This window comes from Schistocerca americana, chromosome 2 (genome assembly GCF_021461395.2).
Source record: "Schistocerca americana isolate TAMUIC-IGC-003095 chromosome 2, iqSchAmer2.1, whole genome shotgun sequence".
NCBI lineage: Eukaryota > Metazoa > Arthropoda > Insecta > Orthoptera > Acrididae > Schistocerca > Schistocerca americana.
Window position 1 is genome coordinate 429,421,503 of NC_060120.1, and position 20,232 is coordinate 429,441,734.

At 43.9% G+C, this 20,232-nt stretch overlaps 1 protein-coding gene across 1 annotated transcript in view; it reads left to right on the plus strand.

Moving 5' to 3' along the window:
- LOC124594070 (esterase E4-like) overlaps positions 1–20,232 on the plus strand; it is a 247,648-nt gene that overhangs the window by 95,025 nt on the left and 132,391 nt on the right. The window contains exons 5-6 of the mRNA XM_047132420.1: positions 4,244–4,348; positions 10,482–10,643. Coding sequence (XP_046988376.1) covers positions 4,244–4,348; positions 10,482–10,643 — 267 coding nt within the window. The remainder of the gene's footprint in view (positions 1–4,243; positions 4,349–10,481; positions 10,644–20,232) is intronic.

Genomic DNA, 20,232 nt, shown 5'->3' on the forward strand with positions numbered 1-20,232 from the left:
CGTTGCTTAAGCGCCTTGTTGCGGGTAGGCGTCCTCTGGTGTCACAGCAGCGGGCCAGAGACAAGCGCAGGGTAGATGCGTATTCAAATACAGAGATATATAAACAGGCAGAATGAGGCGCTGCGGTCGGCAATGCCTAAATAAGACAAATGTCTGGAGCAGTTGTTAGATCAGTTACTGATGCTACAATGGCAGGTTATCAAGATTTAATTCAGTTTAAACGTGATGTTATAGTCTGCACACGAGCGATGGGACACAGCATCTCCGAGGCAGAGATGAAGTGGGGATTTTCCCGTACGTTCATTTTACGAGTGTACCATCAATATCAGGAATCCGGTAAAAACTCAAATCTCTGACCTCGCTGCAGCCGAGAGAAGATCCTTCAAGAACGGGACCAGCGGTGACTGAAGAGAATCCTTCAGCATGACAGAAGTGCAACCCTTCCGCAAATTGCTACTGGTTTCAATGCTGAGCCATCATCAAGCGAACCATTCAACGAAACATCATCGATATGGGCTTCAGAGTCGAAGGCGCACTAGTGTACCCTTGATGACTACACCACATACAGTTGCACGCCTCGCCTGGGTCCGTCAATACTTTAGACTGTTGATGACTGGAAACATCTGGCCTGGTCGAACGAGTTTCGTTTCAAATTGTATCAATCAGATGGACGTGTACGGGAAGGGAGGCAACCTCATGAATCCATTGACCCTGCATGTCAGTAGGGGCCTGTCCAAGCTGGTGGAGGATCTGTGATGGTGTGGAGCCGTGCAGTTGGAGTGATATGGGACCCCTGATACGTCTAGATACGAGTCTGAAAGGTGACACGTAAGTAAGCATCCTGTCTGATCATCTGCATCCATTCATGTCCATTGTGCATTCCGACAGACTTGGGCAATTCCAGTAGGACAACGCGACACCCCACAGGCCCATAATTGCTACAGAGTGGCTCGAGGAACACTCTTCTGAGTTTCAACACTTCCACTGGGCACCAACCTCCCCAGACTCGAACATTATTGAGCATATCTGGGATTCCTCGCAACGTGCTGTTTAGAAGAGATCTCCACCTCTACGCACTCTTAGGAATTTATTTATGGTCAGCCCAGGCCGGATTTATGGTGCCAATTCCATCCAGCACTGCTACAGACATTTGTCGAGTCCATGTCACGTTGTGTTACGGCACTTCTGCGTACTCACGGGGGCACTACACGATAACAGGCAGTTTCTTTGGCTCTTCAGTGTATATTACTTGGCAGTAACACAGCACACAAAAGTTACTTTTCCCCTGAAGTTTTTCACACCAGTGTATATATTCTAAATTAGCAAAATTGGACTGATTGGAAACAAGTCTGCATTCTTGATATTCGGCTAATTTATAAACTACTTTATCCACTCTCCTTTTTAGCAACAAAGGCTCTTTTATACGAATCACTGTGAGTGACAAAACATTCGTCAATCCTTTGTTCAGAACTAGGAACGCTTCTTTATTAATTCGAAAGTTTTCTAACAATACTAAGTCTCCAAAATGTCGGAACGCAATTATATTTCACCATTTCGGACTTCGCACTTTTTTCTACAACGCGTGCGATCTAGATGGCTGCAGTAAAACTGTTCGCCAGCATTCATTGACACGGATAAGGTACTTATACCTGGTTTCTTGTTCAATTTCCCGCTCTGAACAAGTTCAATCACATCCATGACGAAATTGTACTCTTTATTAAATGTGATACGAAGGTACATATAGTCTTATTTATTATGCTTATGAAACAGGGACAGCTGATGTACAGACACTAATCATTTCAAACTGACTCACTCTAGGGACATTGTTATTTGACCGGAATAGTAAAATGTACTCACTGACCCGAAAACACAACAGCAAATATCGGGTTACGGCTTCCCATCTTCGTTTTCCGCAGACGTGGCGTGTGATCCGCTCCGAAACTTGGGGTAGAATGAAAACACGTCGCCGCTTCACAGCAAAACAGCAACGCACGAATAACTGTTCTAAATCTTCACTTATTACTACTTTGTTTGGGTTCTATCGAACTCGCCGATCATTCGGTGTGGCACATCATATTACTTTAACAGAAATAACATAGAGAACAAATCTTACTAGAAGTTGTGCAATCTTGAGTCATCAAGTGTCTCTCCCTCTCTACAGCTAAGTGTTTCAAAGTTTTCTATCATAAAAATACAAGAACTCTTCATTGCTCGATTAGTACCGAAAGCTGAAAGGTCCACACAGTACATCACTGGCGGCAAATAACCTGCAATGCTGCCATTTCAAGAGGGACACATGCCAGTACACACGCATTTTTTAGAAAACATATTTTCTGATATATCAGGAAACAGTTTCCGGAACGTGGTTTTTATTCTACGACTTCCATATTATTTAATTCAAACGCCGTCAATGTCGATAACAACACTGAAAATGTGGGAAATTGCACGATATGGTGATGAGAATACTAGAAATAATCAATGAAAAGCCTGAAATCAGCTTTAGCAAGACAGTTTGCATTTAAAGTATTTTATCAACAGCTGAAACAAAAAGCAAAATAAATTGTGGGAAACGAAAGAAAAAGGGGCAGGCTTGCAAGAGTTCAGTGACGTACTTCAACCACTTTTTGAAAACAATTTCTTCAAATACACAGAAGAGAAAGGTGTTCTTAGGAAAGATTTCGAGCCACGGAAATCATCAGTTGGGCTACAGAAAGTTTAGACAAGTCATAGGGACTACGAATTCGAATTACATTAAAATGCGTTAACTAGCTGCGTATCGTAACTCAGTATTCATGACCGACATGTTGAAACTGCTAACAGTACGGGTACACGTGAAATGTACGAGAAACTGCGATATTCAAAAATTATGAAATTCTCTTCAGTTATGGTCATTGTTTCACCCAAAAACTCCGATGGTGTTTCAGTAAAAACAGTGTAATACATTATTAAAGTATATTATTTAAGGACGCAGCAGCCATCGACGGTACAGAAAAGTCGTAGACTAAAAGATTCTTCGCAACTAGTGGAATACTGACAGAAAAAGAAAAACGAAAAAAAAAGGTTATGAGAAGTAGTCAGTATCATAGGTCGCTTAGAAATAAACTCTACAAGTAGCACGACTAATCGAAAGCGGAATAGCTACGAGAGAAATGTAAAGGAATTAAATAGTAACTTGCTTAAGAAAAATCACAAACTATTTGTAAGAAGATTAAACACAACTTTGTTGAAGTAGATGTGTGCACCATAAGGTCAGAGAAAAGTAGGTAGACTAAGTGGCAGGAATGCATCTAAATTATATGTCGATCAAGTTGGAGAAAGTGGTTGTTTAAAATATTGATATCCACAGTTTTAGTCAGAGGCTGATATAAGAATGAATGCATTACATTAGTACAAAGTCAACAGGAATCCCTGAAAGCATTTAAAATTACTAGCCTCTTAGTGTTATACAATAAATAAGAACATCTTCATTTCGTGCTTTACGTATCTGCCCCGTTTTAACTATAACACTGCATTTTAAGTGCTGCAAGTTTTGCAGCAGCCCACATTTTACTGTCGAACAAACCTATATTCCAGACGTACAGATTTAAATCTTATCTATATTTCTTTACCAGTATTTGATATTATCAGACTTCTCTAATTGAAGGAACCTTTCTTTGCGTGCGCCATTCATCCACTGATATCTTCCTTTATTCAATCGTTTTAATGATGTTACTGCGTGGACAGGAGAGTGCTTTGTCTTATCCTGCTGTGCCATTTCCTATACTGAAGATGAACGAATCACTATCTTCTTTTCTACCACCCTTCTTCACTGTCGTCTTTGCTTCGTTCCTGCTTAACTGAAGTTGCGTAGTAAACTGTCTACCTTTTTCATTCGATATTTCTTGAGTTTTGCATGTCTGCGGCGTCTACTGGACTTGTGCAAGGTAATGTCTTAATATCTGCAAAATCGAAAGGTTTGACAAATCTGCTAAGGCACTGAGCTACATATCAGGAGAAGTATACTTCAAAACCATATCAAGTAACTTTAATTTATGTTTTTTCAGTCGAATGACATAACACTTTCACACGTACTTTCTCCTATATTTCCCCAAATGAGCTACCATATCAAATTTAGGAACATCGAAGAGTCTTCAATCGTTAGTAGAGGGACAACGGTTAAAGGCCCCAGTGTTCATAGAATCTTAAACACCAAACCACACATCAGCATTGGAAAGAAAGGTGATGCTGGAATTTTTTGTTTCAGGTGCCTTGCAGTTCTCTGTATAAGCCAGTGAAATTCTGCACTGCATTTGTCATCTTGACGGGGCTAGGACTTCTCCTTGTTTATGGTCTGATGCAATTAACAGCGGTGAGTAATTTCGTTAATATTCTTTTTCTTTGTGTCTTTGGGGACTGAAACACGAACCGGTCGAAAATTATAAAAATCTTAATCGTGTGCAAGGCACCAAAATGACTGCTGCCGAAGTGGCCGTGCGGTTAAAGGCGCTGCAGTCTGGAACCGTAGGACCGCTACGGTCGCAGGTTCGAATCCTGCCTCGGGCATGAATGTTTGTGATGTCCTTAGGTTAGTTAGGTTTAACTAGTTCTAAGTTCTAGGGAACTAATGACCTCAGCAGTTGAGTCCCATAGTGCTCAGAGCCATTTGAACCACTTGAACCCTAACAACTCTTTAGACGTACAAGAAACATGGAGTTTTGCTCGTATGGGGCTTCTTATTTTCAAATGTTGTGTCAAGGTCTTAGACCTCCGACAGTGTGGTGCTTTATAAGAGGCCATTTGCTAGGTGTTTCCTCAACCACAACGGTCAAGAGCAGCGATAAGCCATTTCAGACTGAAAGGACTCCTGTCCCACTAAGAGAGCACAATTCCAATTTTTTGATACATCTTGATGGCCGTTTGTGGTGATAATTCTTTCTAGTTCCCTCTCTTCTCGATGTTCCAGTGCATGACAGATGCGTGGAACATCGCCGTCATACGAGGCTACAACAGCCGGAAAATTCGGCAGTAGCAGAACACTGCTTAAATGAGGGACACAGTATGAAATTTGATGAAACTGGTAGTTGCCAAAATTTCCGATTTTTGGAACGGTGTCTATAAAGAGGCGATTGAAATTATGTTGGCTGATAATTTAATCATCAGAGACAATGGATTTCCTCTTAGCAAGACGTGGAATCCTGTATTATCTCGCATCAAAATTGAACGCTCTTCGTTGCGGCCCTGAGTGCGATATATCGTTGCCAGCAGTGTTCCACTAAGGGTGGCGCCACCTTCCTGTCTTGAAGGGCAGCAACCGTGATGGGCGGCGCATGCGCCGTGTACTGAACGGTGGCCTGTATAGGATGTCGATTTCCAGCCTGGCGTTAGTTCTCAGCGGGAATCATCAGCAGAAGCAGCATTTTCCTGAAGTTGGCGACCAGTTGGTCCGCCGAAATATCGAGTCAAGTTGATTTTAGGATCCGGCAGCAAACCCGAAGAGTCTTTCAAGACTTATTACGCCGAGAAAGCCTACGTAATCATATGCTTTAGCATATTTCAACCAAACAGCAAATCTTCCACCGAGAAAACGGATAGCATAATATGTTACCAAATTCAGAAATACACTCTTTAATTAACTTTGTCGATATTTTATCATGACCACTACAATTATTTGATTTTATAGTTTTTATGGTGGATGTTGCTTCTAATAGGGTAGGAGCATATTCACATGAGTAAAGCTACGTGTAATGACTGGTCTGAAGTACTCTATGGCAGCATGTACTGAGTCTGGCAACTACATCGTTTTGGTAACATTTATGAAATGATTGCTAAAAAGTTTTTCAACTCTGTGTGAATCGGTTACCAATGCATCAGTTACTCTTAATGCTCACTGCCCCTCTTCATGTCTGCTTCTACGAGTCTTCTACTTCATTATATCCCATATTGGTTCAAATGGTTCAAATGGCTCTGAGCACTATGGGACTTAACATCTATGGTCATCAGTCCCCTAGAACTTAGAACTACGTAAACCTAACTAACCTAAGGACAGCACACAACACCCAGTCATCACGAGGCAGAGAAAATCCCTGACCCCGCCGGGAATCGAACCCGGAAACCCGGGCGCGGGAAGCGAGAACGCTACCGCACGATCACGAGCTGCGGACATATCCCATATTGCCTTTACATTTTTATCTCATGTGATTATCTTTTCCTTGTTCTATATTAGCTATGATGTCTGTTCTTCTAATGAGCTATAACATCAGTATCAGAGCTATTTCTGACTGACAGATGCAGTTTTCTCTTTGCTTTACAAAACACCTGTATTCCTTGAGTATTCCATCGCTTCTCTGTAGAACCCGGTCTAATCTGGATTACTTTTTGGAGGAAAAAGTATTCAAATAATGTAAAAACATTATAAATAAAAGTGATTTAATTTTCATTCATGGAATGAACGCTGTATACATTACTCTAGTTCATGTCTTTCAAGAGTGCCCTAAAATTAACAATTTTTGGCTTACGACTACCCTCTTGAATACAGATTTTATATGCTGTTTGGCCTTAATACTTGGCAAAAAGAACTACATATCATGGTCTGAGAGGCCATTAACTATTGGTTTGTGATTTAGTTTTGTTCAATTAGCTATCCTATCTGAGCAGTTTATGGTAGGAACTAAGCAGAATGGTAGTGTGGCTGACTTATAAATTCTTATTGGGAGAGGCTTTCAGAAAATCTACGCTGTTTCTTTGTTTGATGATGTTAAATAGGCCAGTAGATCTTCGAGGTGATTTATGAACAGATTAAATTTACCTGTAGGTGCTCGGTATATACTTACTATTATGAAAGATTTGTTTCGAAATTCTAGTTTTCTTTCACATGCTTCTATGTGCTGCTCTAGGCAAAATTTATTAATGCCTCTGATCTTAAATTTATGACAGTTCTTGATGAAAGTGGAACTACTTTTTTTCTCTATTTATGCTCTACAAAAGGAAATGCTGACCTAAATCCTGTAACAGCTAACACATTTATACCAACAGTCACATGATGTTCAGGTAAGCAGGTTATGTCAATTGAGTTTGAAGACTCTAATCCATCAATGCAGATAAGCAGATCATTAATTTTACTTCTTAGTCCTCGAATATTTAAATTTCACAAAGACAGCTGCCATTTGACTGCGACTGACTTAAAATTGGGTGGAAATAAAATTTCTGCTGCTTGCTGAAAATTTTTGACCAACAGCTGTTTGTGCTAATGCAGTAGGCCAGGTTTGTATTGTTTGGTTCCTTTCTCGAACTGAATGTTTGTTTCCGTCCTAATCTCTCAAAACGTAGTTCATGTCTGTTTTTTTTACCTTAAAAAAGGTGGTGTTCTGAACTCCATAACCACTGGTATTTCATGACTCATGACAGTGCCTCCCCCCTTAAACTTTTTGCTATTAGCCCAGCCAGTTTACCCTTCCTTTCCTGTTGAGGCAAAGGCCATTCCTGGTATAATATCATCCATTTAGAGAACCAACAGAAAAGACGCCAACTCCAAATTAACTTTCCTGACAAAACAGCTCAAATGAGGTAGGTCATGGTGTCTGAGAACAGATGCAAAAACAACATCAATATATTTCGATACTGATGGAATCTTTGCCAGGTCAACTCTAAACTGCACGCAGGATTTCTGTCAGTACTATTACCTGGCCCATACATAATAACCACAGACTCTTCCTTGATGAAGTCTCTGCAAAATGATCCCAAATTCTGTATTACCTGCTCCATACCAGCACCAGATTTTTAAAAAAAATTTGGTGCCATGGTATTCTGATCCTAGACCATCCTGAAAAGTTAGCCAACACTTTAGCTTGAGAACTACGAAACAGAACTTTATTTCTCTTTAATGATTTCCCTACATTCTTACTTTTCAGTGTACTGCTGGAAGTTTTTTGTGCGCTGTCTTCACTCGAATCTGGTTGAGACTCATCGGTTTCTAACTGAAGACATAGGTAAAACATATTTTTGACATTGACAACAATGGTGTTGGATGAAGTTCTAAGCATTTGAACTGCTGCTGCTACACAACGTTGTCACACAAACAAGCCCTACCTGTTATGGAATAAGCGTTGATAGCTGCGCAGTTTCGGTGGATCACACGTAGAAGTGCTGTAGTAGGACTTATCCTTAAAATGAATATCCAGAAGCTCCTCTTTAAAGTTCAAAATTTGAAGTTCACTAATCTTTAATCACGTCTTTAAGATACTACCGGTGATGAAAAGGTCTCTTACAGTCTCTTATAATGTTAACACACAGGTAGTTAGTATGGACGTAAGTGGAGCATAATAGTTCGTATATCACCAAATAATGGAAGCATACACAGTACAGTACCTATTAGTTCATAAATTTTTCCTTGTGGCTAGATACATTTAATTTTCTAACTGCAGAAACATCTGATTGCCATTATTTCTGACAAAATTCATTATCTCAGTGCAGTCATGAGAAAAAACTGAACAACCTCCACAATAAAGTTCTGTGAGGTGAATTTGCTTCTACCATTTTCATAATATTGATATTATGTGCTTAATGCAGGAACTTCAATATCGAAATTTTGAACAGAAAGAGAAAATTTTATATAGACCTTAATACTCTTTGTCAGAAAAGTTCCAGGACTTTTTTTTTATGTCTGAGGTTGCAGCACTAAACAGGGAGAAATTTTTTTGCAGTATGTGCGCGTTCTTGAAATGACCTTGGCCATATTTCCGCACAAACTTACTAGGTGGCAGGGCTGTGCTTAGCAACACATTGTTTGGGTTCCTGGCGCATTAGTTACAGTGACACAATAGATGCTCATAGTGAGCAAAGAATGATTACAAAGTTCTGAGTTAAGCTCGGAAAACACCTAGTGAAACTTGGACAATTGTTAAGGAACCATATTCAGGCAAGGCACTTTGAAGAAGTCGTAGCCGGCCGAAGTGGCCGTGCGGTTAAAGGCGCTGCAGTCTGGAACCGCATGACCGCTACGGTCGCAGGTTCGAATCCTCCCTCGGGCATGGATGTTTGTGATGTCCTTAGGTTAGTTAGGTTTAACTAGTTCTAAGTTCTAGGGGACTAATGACCTCAGCAGTTGAGTCCCATAGTGCTCAGAGCCATTTGAACCATTTTTTGAAGAAGTCGTGTTTTTCAGTGGCACAGAAGGTTTCGCGAAAGCAGAGATTCAGTGCACGACGATCCCAGAGCTGGTCGCGCGTCTGCAGCACATACCGATGGAAACGTGGGATGTGTAAGACCGTTACTGCAGGGAGATCGTCATGTAACTGTGCGTGCGATGTCAGAAGAACTTAATTTGAATCGTGCTGTCTGTCATGAGGTTTTACGCGAAGATTTAGGAAAACCTAAAAGAGCGAAACTCGTCCCTCACATACTAACGGACGAACGGAAAGAGAATAGAAGAGACTAAGAATTTCTGCTGAACTATTGGATAGAGCCAGACGTGATCCCACATTTGTGTCAAAGATTATTGCTGGGGATGAAAGTTGGTGCTACCTGTAAGACTCTCACACAAAGCGTCAAAGTGCTGAAAGGCGGGGTCCTGGATCACTAGCCTCAAGGAAAATCAAACGACAACCTTCCAGAACAAAGGCAATGTTGATCGCGTTCTTTGACTGTAAGGAATTTGATCGCCACGAGTATGTTCATCCAGGTCTAACAGTGAACTGAACTCTTTACATCGACGTCTAGAAACGTTTGCGACATGAAATCCGTCTGATATGTGGCATTCTCAGGACTGGTTCCCACTGTGTAACAATGCAAGACCTCATGCTGCTTTATCTGTTACCGAGGATCTGGCCATACATTCTGTTATTGTCATCTCATATCCCCCATAATCAACAGACCTATTGCCTTGCGATTTTTTCTTGTTTCCACGAGTGAAAAAGCAACAGAAAGGATAGCTTGTACAAGATATCGCAGATATGCAACGGGCTATGACAAATAAGCTTACAGGCTTCGTGGTTGAAAATTTCCCTGTTTTCTTCCAACACACCCAGAAAGAATGAGATTGTCACTCTGTAGCGGAGTGTGCGCTGATATGAAACTGCCTGGCAGATTAAAACTGTTTGCCGGACCGAGAATCGAACTCGGGACCTTTGCCTTTCGTGGGCAAGTGCTCTACCATCTGAGCTACCCAAGCACGACTCACGCCCCGTCCTCACAGTGACGAAAGGCAAAGGTCCCGAGTTCGAGTCTCGGTCCGGCACACAGTTTAAATCTGACAGGAAGTTTCACTTCGAGAAAGGTTGGCAACTGTGTGTAGATAGCCAAGGGGACTATTTCGGCAGCAGCAAGGATTATTATTTGGTAACTGCAGTTTTCTGTTTTTAGAAAAACCTTTCCTTGTATTTTACTGACAAAGGGAGTAGATGAAATAGGAATGTGTCACAGCGTGTATAAAATTCAGGAAAATTCCAGTGCTAAACTTGTGGAAGCTTGACACGCTCTGCAGACTGTACGCATGACGTTGCAAACAGCTTTCGGCGCCGTCGCCGCTGCAGAGGGCCCCACCGGCAATGGCGAGGACGACCAGCGGCCCAGTGGATGGCCTCGCGCAGACCTCCGCCTCGGGCCGGCGCTTCTACAGCTTCGAGGGCCTGCCGTACGCGCAGCCGCCGCTGGGGCCGCTACGCTTCAAGGTGCGTGACGACGAAGCCAACGCGTTGCGCTCCAGCGTGGGTCTGCCGCACTGTGCTATAACTTATATCAGTATCAAACTGTCGAGGATACAGTGTGTTTCAAAGACAAGGGTCATTATTACAGGTATGTATTCCCCACATGTGGACAGAAAAAACAGTTCAGGGCAACATGCGTTCGCAAATTCTTTCAAAACAGTGATATTCACAGGAGCGTTTTTCCTCCAGCAGCCAGTTGTCATGACAAATGATATCAACAGGACACTTAGTTCCTTAGCGAAGGCTGCACTGAGTGTTGGTTTGCCGTTCGACGTGTACTCACATCAAGAGCTAGCAGGAGTGCATTCCACGTATGGTAGCCGGCCGGGGTGGCCGAGCGGTTCTAGGCGCTACAGTCTGGAACCGCACGACCGCTACGGTCGCAGGTTCGAATCCTGCCTCGGACATGGATGTGTGTGATGTCCTTACGTTAGTTAGGTTTAAGTAGTTCTAAGTTCTAGGGGACTGATGACCTCAGAAGGTAAGTCCCATAATGCTCAGAGCCATTTGAACCATTTGGACCACGTACGGTAAGGCGAACGGCAACGCTGCGCTGGCTCGTCGTCTGTACCAGGAGAGGTACCCAAAATGAAGAGGTCTAGATCGGGAGAAATTAGATGGTTCCATTGCCATCTGAGCGTTCATGGGAAGTTTTCAATCTCATGGTTTGCAACGGTTTTATCATTATTTCCAACGTGAACAGGCCCCGTCACCAGCAGATTACCTCACATGAGTATGTTCTAATACTGCTTCTTGCAGCAGTGTGCTGGAAGTTAGGATCGTGTCTGCAGGGCCATGAGACGCTGATATGCGGCCTGCATTCGTGCTGTAGGATGACATCTTCTGTAAAGGAAACTAAAAACTAAATTCCGTCCGATCAGGCCTCGAACGTCCAAGCGGTACTGGCCGCCCTCTCCCCTCCCCTTTCCGTGTCATGCTAGAAGCTAAAAGATAGACGCACTGGATGCGTTCCAGTTAATTATGTAGTTTTTCTGCTGAGATGGACCCGTCCTCGCTATAAAGAAGTGTGAGGCGAGCAACAAGGTAGACACCTCTTCGAGACTTCGCCTTCTGGGTTTGAAGGTGCAGACAAACCTTTCCACCAGGCTGCTGGAAACTCGATGGGATGGTGCCATTTGGACGAAAGTGATGGTTTTCTCTTCACAAAAGTAGCGAAACTCGGCCAATTTGAATTGAGGTTCAATATCTATGGTCATGCTTTCTAGTTATCCTTCGATGGAAACAAAATGTGATAAGGAATGTATGATTTTTGCTGAGGAAATTAATTGTATCCGAGAGACATAAGGGAATTTGCTTCTTGCAAGAACCAAGATAAACCAAGATGAACACACAATAGGCTCAGTGAAGCCTACATGAAATCAGCACCAAGGGACATTGCCTCAAGCCATGGGAAACATCTACGTGCCTGGAATACCTTCTGGCTTGGGGTGTCCGGCATGCTGTCGTCATCTGTTTGATGTCTTTATCGATGTCTGAAGACATGTTGTTGAGCCCACCTTTTGGTGATAACTGTACATACTGACTTTGTTCGAGCAATAGCAGTACCTGGTATTGGAGTGGTTTGGCGATAGTGACTTCGGTGTCTCCATGCAGTAAGAGGATGCCAGTGAGTGTTGTGAAGTCATTCCGATACTGTCCCTATGCTTCGATCTTGGGATGTTTGACTGGTGTCTACCGCCATCCTGTATTACAAAAATTGGATACTGTCATGGAGGACGAGATCCTCTGGCGAGCTGTTGGCAGTAGTCGTGACATCTATTGGAAATGTCTGGTGGCGGCATCTGCCTCTTCATCTGATGCAAGCAGACCTCTAATTCAGCATCAGAGTTGTATCCTACCCTACAAGTAAATCGGCAATGCACCTGCATTCGCATGCAGCCATGTTGAACGGCAATGCATATCGTACTGACAAGGAACACGTCCCCATTGTTGGTTCTGGGCAATCCTGGTAGGTATCTCAACGTGGTCGTTAATGGCAGAAGTGGCTTATGCTCTGTTAAAAGAATAAATCACCACCCACACACATGTCATGTAACTTTTTAGCGCAAGATAATGGCCGAGGCCTTGTTTTCTATTTGAGGTTGGTTTAGGGGTTTGACAGGACCAGACTACAAAGGCCATCGGTTTTCTATTTGACTATAATTGCACTGTGCTCGTAACAAGGTCTGGGAAACAAATGCAACTAGGAGCTCCACGCCGTTGATTTTGTGAGAAATAACGGCCCCAAAGCCATAGTTTGACACACCTGCATCAAAGATCAGCAACTGCATAGTGTTGTAACCCATGAGTCACATCGCCTGTTTTAAGTTCCAAAAAGCCTTGTTGCAAGCGGATAACCAATGCCATTTAACCTTTTTGTGAAGAAGCTGATGGAGGAGTTCTGCGATAGCCATTGTATGGGAAATTAATTTTAGGTGGTAGTGTAGCTGACCCGAAACCAATTTTAGTTGTATGGTATCCCATATGACAGGCAGGTTTTACATGGTCTCCACATTGTTTGTAATGGGGCATATCCCTGAGACACTTTAATAAGACATGCATTAAATGTTAAATTCTTGTTCGAAAAAACGGCTTTTGTGTTCGTTGCACTTCAAATTCGCTTGTCGAAGCACACTGAATAACACTCCCAAATTATTGTGCTATCTTTTGTATTTTTGCCAATGATGAAGGTATTGTCCAGATTATTGGCTATGCCTGTAATTCCCTGTGTCTGGCGTCAGAAATATCTTTGAAATACACTCCTGGAAATTGAAATAAGAACACCGTGAATTCATTGTCCCAGGAAGGGGAAACTTTATTGACACATTCCTGGGGTCAGATACATCACATGATCACACTGACAGAACCACAGGCACATAGACACAGGCAACAGAGCATGCACAATGTCGGCACTAGTACAGTGTATATCCACCTTTCGCAGCAATGCAGGCTGCTATTCTCCCATGGAGACGATCGTAGAGATGCTGGATGTAGTCCTGTGGAACGGCCTGTCATGCCATTTCCACCTGGCGCCTCAGTTGGACCAGCGTTCGTGCTGGACGTGCAGACCGCGTGAGACGACGCTTCATCCAGTCCCAAACGTGCTCAATGGGGGACAGATCCGGAGATCTTGATGGCCAGGGTAGTTGACTTACACCTTCTAGAGCACGTTGGGTGGCACGGGATACATGCGGACGTGCATTGTCCTGTTGCAACAGCAAGTTCCCTTGCCGGTCTAGGAATGGTAGAACGATGGGTCCGATGACGGTTTGGATGTACCGCGCACAATTCAGTGTCCCCTCGACGATCACCAGTGGTGTACGGCCAGTGTAGGAGATCGCTCCCCACACCATGATGCCGGGTGTTGGCCTTGTGTGCCTCGGTCGTATGCAGTCCTGATTGTGGCGCTCACCTGCACGGCGCCAAACACGCATACGACCATCATTGGCACCAAGGCAGAAGCGACTCTCATCGCTGAAGACGACACGTCTCCATTCGTCCCTCCATTTACGCCTGTCGCGACACCACTGGAGGCGGGCTGCACGATGTTGGGGCGTGAGCGGAAGACGGCCTAACGGTGTGCGGGACCGTAGCCCAGCTTCATGGAGACGGTTGCGAATGGTCCTCGCCGATACCCCAGGAGCAACAGTGTCCCTAATTTGCTGGGAAGTGGCGGTGCGGTCCCCTACGGCACTGCGTAGGATCCTACGGTCTTGGCGTGCATCCGTGCGTCGCTGCGGTCCGGTCCCAGGTCGACGGGCACGTGCACCTTCCGCCGACCACTGGCGACAACATCGATGTACTGTGGAGACCTCACGCCCCACGTGTTGAGCAATTCGGCGGTACGTCCACCCGGCCTCCCGCATGCCCACTATACGCCCTCGCTCAAAGTCCGTCAACTGCACATACGGTTCACGTCCACGCTGTCGCGGCATGCTACCAGTGTTAAAGACTGCGATGGAGCTCCGTATGCCACGGCAAACTGGCTGACACTGACGGCGGCGGTGCACAAATGCTGCGCAGCTAGCGCCATTCGACGGCCAACACCGCGGTTCCTGGTGTGTCCGCTGTGCCGTGCGTGTGGTCATTGCTTGTACAGCCCTCTCGCAGTGTCCGGAGCAAGTATGGTGGGTCTGACACACCGGTGTCAATGTGTTCTTTTTTCCATTTCCAGGAGTGTATGTAGGCGCACTGCCAGTGCCAAATGGAAGACAATTATATTGAAAAAGGCAAAAAAAAGGTTTGTTGTGCACTTGGAGGCATCATACAATGGCAGATCTAGATAGGCAACCCTAATGTCGATTTATGCAAACAGTGTGCCGCGAGCTAGTTTTGCCATGATTTCCTCAACCTTCAGAAGAGGATGGGTGTCAGTAACAGATTATGCATTGTCGGTAGACTTAAAATCCCCACTAATTTTCCAACATCAGGTCACTTTTTCAACTATCAGCATAGGAGTAGCCCACTCACTGTTGACAGCTGGAATCAGAACTCCTGCGCCTTGCAATATTTGTATCTTGAGGTGAAGCTTGTCCTGCAGTTTTAGTCATCGTTGACGAGCTATAAGGAAATGTGTGCCTCAAAGCCGGCGACGACGGTCGTCTGGTGGGAGAAACACCATAGAATACCTTGTAAAAAGCTTTCCAGAGTAGGTAGCAAGAAATGCTTGGCTGCAGATCATTGAATCGTGGACTTGCAAATCCAGATAATCAAAGAGATCTAAACCCGAAACGATAGTGGCCCCCATCGAGCAGACTATTACGATACAGGCCAAAATGGATGCTGCTCAATACTGAAACTGAGCCTTGGATTGGTCCTTCACTCCAGTGCTGTCAATGCTGCTGCTTTTAAGCTGTTTGGCAAAGGGCTGGAGTGGTGATGAACCAAGGTGCCTATATAGGTCCCAATTCATAATAGAGGTGGAGGACCGAGCGTATATCTGGAAAGTTAAGGGTACAGTTATGATGACCACCTATAATAACGACATACTATCAGTGAGGGGCAGCACAGCCTGCACATGGATGACATTCAGGCAGTGTACATAGTCTGCCTTGGTCGAGTCACTATCCAGGACATCCATAAGAATACTAGCCACATTCATTTTTAGGGAAACCTCCACCTTCTGTCCAGTTTTACCACGGGCGGAAGTATCATTGCTGATGCTGACGTCTGATAAAATAATTTCTGGATGAGGGTAACTTCTGGTTGCGGCAATTTCCTGTGACCTCCAGACTAGAGGGAGACTTGTCCATTGGAACAGGCAGGCTTAAATGGTGGGGTCGAGCCTGAGCCTTATGTGGGAGATGAGTGGCAGTCAGCTGTATTGGATCTTTTAGGGCCGCTGAGGACAACTGACTGCTTGAAAGCCCAGATGAGGGGCAGGCACATGGACAAAAATGGGTTATTTAACTTCAGCAGGTGATTCCATGTGGAGAATGGACTAGAATCATATTCCCAACCAATGACCTGTTTGCACTTAATATTGAAATGCTGAAAACGCCCAGGCTGGGAAATTCCTTGCATCTGTGCTATCCACTCCCAGAAGGATGGTCCGTTTCACTTACAGTAATTGAAAAATTTGCTCCTGTCGGCTTCTATATGAAGCAGTGAATCAAAACAGTCCTAATGTTAATAAGTTAAGCCATGTGGTTGTACTTATCATTTCACTGCTGCAAGAGGCGATAGACATCAGCCCCAACATAGCCCAACAAAAAAGCACGCTGCTGGGTATCATCTGAGATCCCGATGAAATGCTGTTCTGGGCATATCACATAGATGGCCAGTGGTTCTGTTTTCCTGTCAAATGATAGGAACAGCGGAACAACGCCTTGAAGCCCTTCACCAAGGAGCTGAGGTGAGACAATCGGTTGGTGACGTAAGGTGACAAGGTTATGGTGCTCATCTTATGCACCAAAAGTTCTTGCACGTGCTGCATGGTCTGCTGCACTTGCTTCATGTTTTGTGAAAGCAATAATACTTGGATGGCCACGTCTGTAACAGCTGTGGACATACTCAAACGGAAATCTGATATAAGGACATCACATACATGGTAAAACAAGTGGATGCACCGTCTCCCTGGGATGCAGCAGAAGATAATCTTTGTAATCACAGTGGAAACAGCAATCATCCAATTAATTAGTAATGAAATACTATAAAGAACAGTTCTTATCACATGAAAACGCACTTTTTTTCATAAGTGGTGACCAGTTTCACCTCGATGTGGAGCATTTTCGGAAAAATCTACGAGTAATGACGTGTGGAGACGACGGTATGGAGCAGGAACTGTGGACACTAGCTACCCACTGATGTTAAGGTTTAACTGTTTGCCTAGAGTGACTAAGTTACATACGATACGATGAGCGGAAGATGTCACATTAGTGTGTGGTATCCACAGTTCCTGCTCCATACCATCGTCTCCACACATCATCAGAGGGGTTTGGTCCAAAGATAATCCACATCGGAACTGAACTAGTCACCACTTATGAATTAAAACTGTGCATTTGTGCTAGCAAGACTGACCAGTATAATATTTCATTCGCAGCAGAAGGGTTCAGTCCAATCCAGAAAGAAACTTCGCTGCCAACTGAAGTAGCAGCTCTGGGTTTGGTGAGCAAAGCCGACACCGGTGAAGATAATAAACAATAAGTTTAAAAATAATAATACTAATTCACTCTTCTCCGTCATGGACCATAAATTTACAAGATCACAAAAATAGTTAGGCAGTCGAAGTCTCTGTCTTACTATATACTACTGATAGTTGAAGTCAAACTTTAACTGTTTGCCTCGAATGGCTAAATTAAAAACGATATACGGGGTCAAAGTTTTAGGGACTACACGGTGAGACGACTGTCTTTAAACTCAATCAGAGTAGCGAACCGAGATACCGAAGTCTGGGAGGTCCGAACGTCGAGCGGCCAAGTCTTTGCGTTGCCAGGATGAAGACTGGTGGCAGCTCCACGTAGCCGTGGATGATAGCGATCGAGTGTTGGCTGGCTGGATGCAGCTACCGTATGATCCGGGTGAGGCACAGTGGGTCAACTCGCTTCAAAACGCGGACATACTGGAGAAATGCTACAAACCTGTTCTTTTCGGGGATTTGGAGTCGCTGATTACGAGTCCGATGTCGAAATTGACGGAAAGTCATGGAGTAAAACAGAAGTGATTTTTGGCGTTCCCCAAGGTAGTGTTATAGTCCCTTTGCTGTTCCTTATCTATATAAACGATTTGGCAGACAATCTGAGCAGCCGTCTTCGATTGTTTCCAGATGACGCTGTCGTTTTTCGACTAATAAAGTCATCAGAAGATCTAAACAATCTGTAAAACGATTTAGAAAAGATATCTGAATGGTGCGAAAAGTGGCAGATGACCCTAAATAACGAAAAGAGTGAGGTCATCCATATGAGTCCTAAAAGGAACTCAAACTTCGGTTATATGATAAATCAGTCTAATCTAAAAGCCGCAAATTCAACTAAATAGCTAGGTATTACAACTACAAACAACTTAAATTGGAAGGAAAATATAGCAGACCTACTAAGGAGACTGCCTACACTACGCTTGTCCGTCTTCTTTTAGAATACTGCTGCGTAGTGTGGGATCCTTACCAGACAGGACTGACGGAGTAGGCCTACATCGAAAAAGTTCAAAGAAAGGCAGAACGTTTTGTATTATGGCGAAATATGGGAGACAGTGTCACAGAAATGATACAGGATTAGGGCTAGACATAATTAAAAGACAGGCGTTTTTCATTACGACGGAATCTTCACACGAAATTCCTATCACCAACTTTCTTCTCCGAATGTGAAATTACTTTGTTGGCACAGACCTACATAGGGAGGAACGATCACCACGATAAAATAAGGGAAATCAGAGCTCGTACGCAAAGATATGGGTGTTCATTCTTTCCGCGCGCTATACGAGATTGGAATAATAGAGAATTGTGAAGGTGATTCGATGAACTCTCTGCCAGGCACTTAAATGTGATTTGCAGAGTATCCGTGTAGATGTAGATGAATTACAAAGTTCAAATCGGCGGATCCAATATAGCAGATCAAAATTTAAAAATTTAGTTTACTCTAGTAAAACTTAAAGAGTATAAGGTGTTCTGAGATCGCTGATAACGAATCAGAGGTCGAAATCGACGTGCTGAAATGCTTTATTCGATATTCTACAAATTTTCAATCGAAATCGTAGTCACATAGTGACATTCGTGTGTTGCATCATAGGCGACACTGTATGATACAGAATTAATATTGTCACACTAATATAAAGCACAAAGTGTTGAAATGAACGATAATAGGAACGTGGATGATACTCATTACAAATGTAGTCCAACCACTGTTTACGGGCAACGTCAAATCAACAGCATTTCCGTTGATCCTGATTCCACCCCATCCACAATTTCGACATAGCTAACGATTTTGGATAATATCGGCAGCAGTTTATGTCTATATACGTCATTAAATTGGTTAAAAATGTCATAAACATTCCCTCTGCAGTGCTTCTCATCTTCTTTTATCCTGGGTAAGATCGCTGTCATATATTACGCAAGCCACATAAACAATATCTGAGAAATGTTTCGTAATCCGGCTAGTGTCACGACACTTATGACAGCGGCTTGTGATTGGAAATTCAGTGCAGCAACAGGCAAGTATGCACACAAGATTTCGTGGGAGTAAGTCGGATGGGTGGATGAACTGCCTGCGAACTATCTGCGGCCACGTGACGTAAGAGAGGCAAATAAATCCACGCCAACTGCGCGGACACCCGGAGTCGCAGCGGTGGCGTCCGGAGTTGTTCTCCCTAGCAGGCTTATTTCTGGTGTTGCCATCATGACACTTTGTTTTGCTTGCATTGTCGGGTCCTCGTCGCCCTAATCCATAGGTAACTCATGGCGTAGTACTGCAATGCTGGTGGGCTATGTGCTCCGACGTACACACCGCATACAATTGTTTATGAAGCGTGAGAAGTAGACCACTTTCATCGTTTCCAGAAGGGAGGAGGGAGGTAATGGCGGTACTGAAGCTGTGACGACGGGTCGTCAGTTCTTGTGTGGGTAGCTCCGTAGGTAGAGCACCTGCCAGCGAAAGGGGAAGGTCCCATGTTTGAGGGCCGCTCCGGTACACAGCTTCAATCTACCAGGAAGTGCCTTAACCGACTCGAATTCTATCACTGGTCGAAGACCTCGCGGTAATCTTGTCATAATATCAGAAAATATGTTTTATATTTTCGGATCAAGAATTGTTCCAACACTTCGGCTATGTTTATGGTAGCATCTGCAGCAAACAGAGCTCCGTAGATACCCATATCTCATTAGAAAATTTGCGTTATATGTCAAGGCATCAAGTACTAAGAGTACTATGCTAAACTTTGTGTGAAGAGGCTTCCCATTTAGGCCTAGCGCGATGTATCGCGCCTACAGGAGTCAGAAAAGAGCAGATAGCTTCATACAGACCGTGACTCATGGTCGTAGTACGACAGATGTACGCTTACGATCGAGCGACAGATCCAGGTAACAACGGCCATGGCCGGAAGGTGTCAGCACCTTGCGGACTAT